The sequence below is a fragment of the Pundamilia nyererei genome, unplaced genomic scaffold (assembly GCF_000239375.1).
Source record: "Pundamilia nyererei isolate P.nyererei 1_Seehausen unplaced genomic scaffold, PunNye1.0 scaffold00130, whole genome shotgun sequence".
NCBI lineage: Eukaryota > Metazoa > Chordata > Actinopteri > Cichliformes > Cichlidae > Pundamilia > Pundamilia nyererei.
Window position 1 is genome coordinate 1,225,324 of NW_005187531.1, and position 6,000 is coordinate 1,231,323.

The 6,000-nt window shown below is 42.3% G+C and overlaps 1 protein-coding gene across 9 annotated transcripts in view; it reads left to right on the plus strand.

Annotated features, from left to right (window-relative positions):
* The window catches only part of ano2b (anoctamin 2b), a 69,803-nt gene that overhangs the window by 30,810 nt on the left and 32,993 nt on the right, over positions 1-6,000 (plus strand). For all 9 annotated transcript variants that reach the window (XM_005743326.1, XM_005743328.1, XM_005743327.1 and 6 more), the window contains 5 exons: positions 143-207; positions 1,730-1,864; positions 2,499-2,659; positions 5,043-5,125; positions 5,429-5,518. In XM_005743326.1, the coding sequence (XP_005743383.1) occupies positions 143-207; positions 1,730-1,864; positions 2,499-2,659; positions 5,043-5,125; positions 5,429-5,518 (534 nt within the window). The remainder of the gene's footprint in view (positions 1-142; positions 208-1,729; positions 1,865-2,498; positions 2,660-5,042; positions 5,126-5,428; positions 5,519-6,000) is intronic.

A 6,000-nucleotide genomic window follows, 5' to 3' on the forward strand; every position in this document is an offset into this window, starting at 1 on the left:
CAGATGAGCTCTACCTCTGAGAATCATTTTCAACTTACAACATGACAAAATACGCCCACACTGACTCTCTCTTTCTCTTTCTCTCTCTCTCCCTCTCTCTCTCCCTCTCCCTTTCTCTCTATTGCTTTGTCTTGTCTGTCAGGTTCTGCATGAAGAGTGGGCTAGATACTCAGCCTTTTACAAGTACCAACCCATTGATCTAGTCAGGTAAAGTAACCACAGCATCAACACGAAGACCTCCGTTTTTCTTTTAATTTAATATGACTCTGCCATACTTGATTAGTGAAAGATGTACATGGGGACCTGCCAGGCACGGGAGCTGCCACCAGTCCCCTCAGAGCCCTTCCCCAAACAGCAGCTCAATTCATGTTTATGCCATTCACCTTTATCTACTAAAAAATGCTGTCAAACCTAAAATAAGAATGTCGGCCAGCTAGTGAAATGGTTCTTAAGATATTCACATGCCCATTTGTTCTTTGGCGTTACTAGTCACCATGTGTATACTGGTCATGAATGATTCCTTACTAGCCAAACCACCTTGTAAGACTGACAAATCAAGAATTTTATATTTGTGACCCAATATTGACAGACTCAAGAACATAGAGGAGATTCTAGGAGCACAGAAGTTACTCTAGGAGAGCTGGACAGGGCTGTACCCATTAGCAGGACTGGTATGTGCTCAAGGAGGAACAGGATGAGCACTACCAGAGCTACAAAATGACCTCCAGCAGACTTCATACAGGTGGCCTGAAGGCTCGATGTCCCTTGTGCTCACTACCTGGCATTGTGGAGCCCATTTGACATTTACCATAGAACACCAGTCATAGCAGGTCCACTACTTGCACCCTGTGCTTTTCATAGATGAGAGCAGGTTCACCCCGAGCACCTGTGACAGTCGTGGGTTTGTAGAAGCTGTGGAGAATGTAATGCTGCATGCAAGCTCATTTAGTATGCCCTGTTTGGTGGTGGGTCGGTGATGGTCTGGGGAGGCATATATCCATGGAGGAATATCCACAGACCTCGACATGCTGGGTATTGGCACCCTGACTGCCAGTAGATATGGGGATGAAATCCTTCGGCCTGCCGTCAGACCCTACACTGACGGGTTTCACCTAGTGCTCGGCTTCATATGGTGAGAGAATGCAGGCAGTTGCTTGAATATGAAGAAACTGATACCATTCAATGACCCCCGTACTCGCCTGACCTAAATCCAATAGAACACCCAATAGAGTAGGCTCAGGGCTAAAATACTATGTACTGACACAATTATTGACTCAGCAAAATTACACAGAATGAAGAATGTTGCTTATCTCATTACATGTGGACACATTTGCTTTGTGGTAATAAACCTCTGACAATCAAAACTTGATGCTGCTATTTACTATATATTCTGTTGATTTGTACTTCTAAATAGTATAACTACATAGTGTAACTAATTATACTATTTTGATTACTCTCTGCAGTAAGTAGCACAGATTTATCCATTGTTAAGGTTAATTAAGTCCATGTTGGAGTCTTTAGATCTTGCTCAGGCAGAATTTGTACACCAGTCTTTAAGAAGCAACTATTAAAGGCTTTGCAGAGGTAGGAAACACCCTAAATAATAAGAGCATTAGCCCTCTTAATCTATTTTGGGGTCAAACACAGCATCAGGATCCTTACACCTGTTTTACATACTAATTCCGTCTGCTGTGCCCTAACCATGAACTGCATTATTCCTTACCCACAGGAAGTACTTTGGTGAGAAGATCGGCCTTTACTTTGCATGGCTCGGCGTGTACACCCAGCTGCTTGTACCAGCTTCCATAGTGGGTATCATTGTGTTTGGCTATGGAGTGGCGACAATGGACACTAATATACCAAGGTACATTAGAAATCCACTGCAAAAATCTCTAGTTTTACTGTTGCAGTTTCATTTGAGAGAGAAAATCATTGTACAATCCCACACTGTAAAAAGTGGTTATGGAATGAGATGTTCCCTAAAATACAGATTCTAGCATAATGCAGAAAATAAGGATTTGTTCCTGCCATTGCATGCACATATGCCCATACACACATTTACTAGACAGGGATTGCCCAGATACCTGCTGTATCTGGCTTTAGTCAGGGTTGTGTGGGTGGCGCACAAAAGGCTCAGCTGTGTGTGTGTGTGTGTGTGTGTGTGTGTGTGTGTGTGTGTGTGTGTGTGTGTGTGTGTGTGTGTGTGTGTGTGTGTGTGTGTGTGATGAAGTGGAAGGCTGATAATTCAGCCTACACCAAGTATGAATAGGGTCAAAGTAGAAAAGCTTGTGTTGTGGTTATGTGTTAAAAGTTCCATTCATTTATTGTGGTTAAATGTAACAGACCCAAAGATCCATGCGCCTTTTTAGCTGAGAGTGAATCCACAGACAGAAATATAGAGCCTCAGTTAATCTTATACTCATAAACATTAACACTACACCACGTATTATATAATGGTGGGCACTCTAGATTTGATATTTTTTCCCCCTCTTCTTCAGTCTGGAGATGTGTGACCAGCGTCTCAATTTCACCATGTGTCCTCTGTGTGACCGAGCATGTGACTTCTGGCATCTCAGCACTGCCTGTGGAACCGCCAAAGCTTCACACCTCTTTGATAACCCTGCCACTGTCTTCTTTGCCATCTTCATGTCTCTATGGGGTAAGGTTATGTGTTTTTGCATATGCATACCGAGATGACAGGTGGGCTGGTTATGAAAATGCTCAGAGATACAGTCCTAATCAAAAGTTTAAGACCACTTGAAAAATGGCAAAAAACATATTTGGCATGGTTGGATCTTAACAAGGTTCTAAGTAGAGCTTCAACATGCAACAAGAAGAAATGGGAGTGAGACAAAACATTTTTTTTGAGCATGCAATTTATTGAAAACAATGCTTAAACTGAAACAGACTGTTTTACAGCTGATCAAAGGTTTAGGACCACATGCCTTTAAAAGGCCAAATCTGTGCAAAATGTGGATTCATTGTCATTTTCTGTCCGGTAGTCACACTGTCATGGCGTTCTGATGGCAAAGGCAAAATGTTCCCTTTTTGAACGGGGTCGGGTTGCTGAACTGCATACGCAGGGTCTCTAGCAGCGCACAATCCACATTTTTGCACAGATTTGGCCTTTTAAAGGCATGTGGTCCTAAACTTTTGATTGGGACTGTATCTTATGACCTGAATTTTATGTCCTGAGAGAATCTGTATAAAATTACATGAGACTGAACACTAAGGAAGGAGCAGCAGGTTAGAGTGGTTAAGGATAGAGATGGAATTCTACTAATGACTGAATAGAGTATGCTGAGAAGATGGAAGGAGTACTTTGGGGAGCTCATGAATGTAAAGAACATGACAGAGGAGGATAAATGGTGTATTAAGAAGTGCAGAAGATTAGTAAGGAGGAAGTGAGGACGGCTATGAAGAGGATGAAGATTAGAAAGGTGGATGGTTCAGGTGGCATACCTGTGGTGGTATAAAGATGTGTAGGAGAGAGGGCAGTGGGCTTTTTAACCAGACACAATCTTGGAGAGTGAGAGCATGACTGAGGAATGGAGAAGAAATGGCTGATGTGCAGAGCTATAGTACAGCGATCCCCAACGTTTCTTGCGCCATGCACTGGTTTAATGCCCAACAATATTTTCACAGACTGGCCTCTAAGGTGTTGCAGATAAATACAACAAAATAAAACCGGTAACTGTACCAAAAAAAGATTTATGCATAACACATGGGAAAAGACCCAGGGAAACTGAGTTAACGATAAAAACAATAAAAAAAAAAAAAACGATAAAAACCCTGAGAACCATAAATTTCACACCCGAGCCTCAACTCTCGCAGCCGGATACCAAACGACTCACGGACCGGTACTGGTCCATGGCCCGGGGGTTGGGGACCGCTGCCATAGTAGATACAGAGGGATAAAGTTAACGAGCCACACCATGAAGCTGTGGGAAAGAGTTGCTGAAGCTAGGTTAAGAAGAGAGGTGACAATCAATGAGCAGCAGTGTGGCTTCACATCTGTAGTTCTTTCTCAGCATGATGTTTGGGTGTTGATGGAAAAGTATAGACTGTCAGAAGGAGCTGCACTGTGTCTTTGATGGTCTAGATAAAGCATATGAGAGGGTGCCAAGTGCGGAACTGTTGTACTGTATGAGGAAGGAGTGACAGAGTGAGAGTGCTGGTAGATGACATGTATGAAGATGGTAAGACAGCTGTGAGGTATGTGGTAGGATTGACATATGTCTGAGCTTTGAGTGGGATTAATCAGGGATCGGCTTCTTGTTTGCACTAGTAATGGACAGGCTGATTAATGAGGTCAGGCAGGAGTCTCTGTGGGGTATCATTTTCACAGATGACATTAAGATCTGTAGTGAGAGTAGGAAGCAGGTGGAAGAGAGCCAGGAGAGGTGGAGGTATACAGTGGAGAGAAAAGGACAAGTCCCTGGAAACGAGACAGAATAAGTTTGTGTGAAAGAGAGGGTGACGGGTGTAAGAGTGAAGCTGCACTCAGCAGATGTTTTGAAGATAGATGAGTTAAACATCTGTTGGCAGCTATCCAAAGCAACATACAGCACATGAGAGAGGTGAATAGGTGATTTTGTTGATAGCAGCAAGTGTGAAAGCAAAGGTTTGCAGGACAGTAGTGAGAGTTACTATGATGTCTGGTTTGGAGACTGGTACAAAGGCAAGATGGGAGGTGGAAGATGTTAAATCCTTCATTGGGAATGACCAGAATGGACACGATTAGAAATGAGTATATATGTTACAAATAAGTCATAGGAACAGCTCAGGTTGGGCAGCTGTAAATTTAAATTACACCAAGTCACTGTCAAAGAGCAATTAGGGGACAAATGCATTATTTCTCTCTTGCTTTCTTGCTTGCCCTCTATGTCATTGAATCAATTGAAAAAGAAGTAGTTTAGTCAACTCTAAAATTAAAAACTTAGGGTCAACTTTTAAGTCATATGATGCAGTTGGAAACTTGCAATTGGAGATTTACGATACTGTAACCTTTATTAAAGTTCCTCGTTTGTGTGATTGTGCAGCGGTGCTATTTCTGGAACAGTGGAAGCGACGTCAGATCAGTCTGAGCTTCAGCTGGGACTTGACAGGCATTGAGGAGGATGAGGTAAATGCTTTTTAAAGTGCAAACATAAACGCATCAAACCTACAAAATTAGCAGAAAAATTTCTGAACATTCAGATTGGCAGAGGTTTTTTCTTTTTTCTTAACCAGTTTCACTCCTACAATCTGCGTGTGGCCACACTACCTCCTCCTGCAGTGACACTTAACATTGGCACTAAATGCATTATCATCTAATGCTAATCCCACACTAGCCTGGAATGTACATGTGGCATACACATAGATGCCCACATGAGAGTCAGATAGAATGTCCAGAACCTAACTCCTTCTCACTCCTGTTTTCTTTCAGGAACACCCCAGGCCAAGATATGAGACCGTCCTCCTGCAGAAAAGACAGAAGAAGCAGAACAATAAGAAAAAGAAGAAGAAAAAGAATGAGGTAGGAAGGCAAAGAAAACAAAGCTATACTATTAAAGTGCTTACTATAGGAACGTGTTATGGTAACAAGTCATGTTTTTTAAATTCAGTGATCTGTATACATAATACAAATATGAAGGAAATATATTTCCTTTCACCCAGCTGGTTTTCAACATGTCCAAGATTATCTCATGACTGGGAGTGATCTAGATTCTCTGTGTAAACCAGGTCAATCACACTGAGTCCTGTTGGCCCACATACTTTTGCAGTGGTAACAGATGGCTGCCTGCTGCTGCCAGAGGGAAGCAGGGAACTGGTTCACATGACACAGGATCATCATTACACCATCCCAAAATTGATTAGGGAAGAAAAATAGAAAAATTTAAAAGATCTTCCTGGGAGCTGATCATATATACAGTGGGGCAAAAAAGTATTTAGTCAGCCACCGATTGTGCAAGTTCCCCCACCTAAAATGATGACAGAGGTCAGTAATTTGCACCAGAG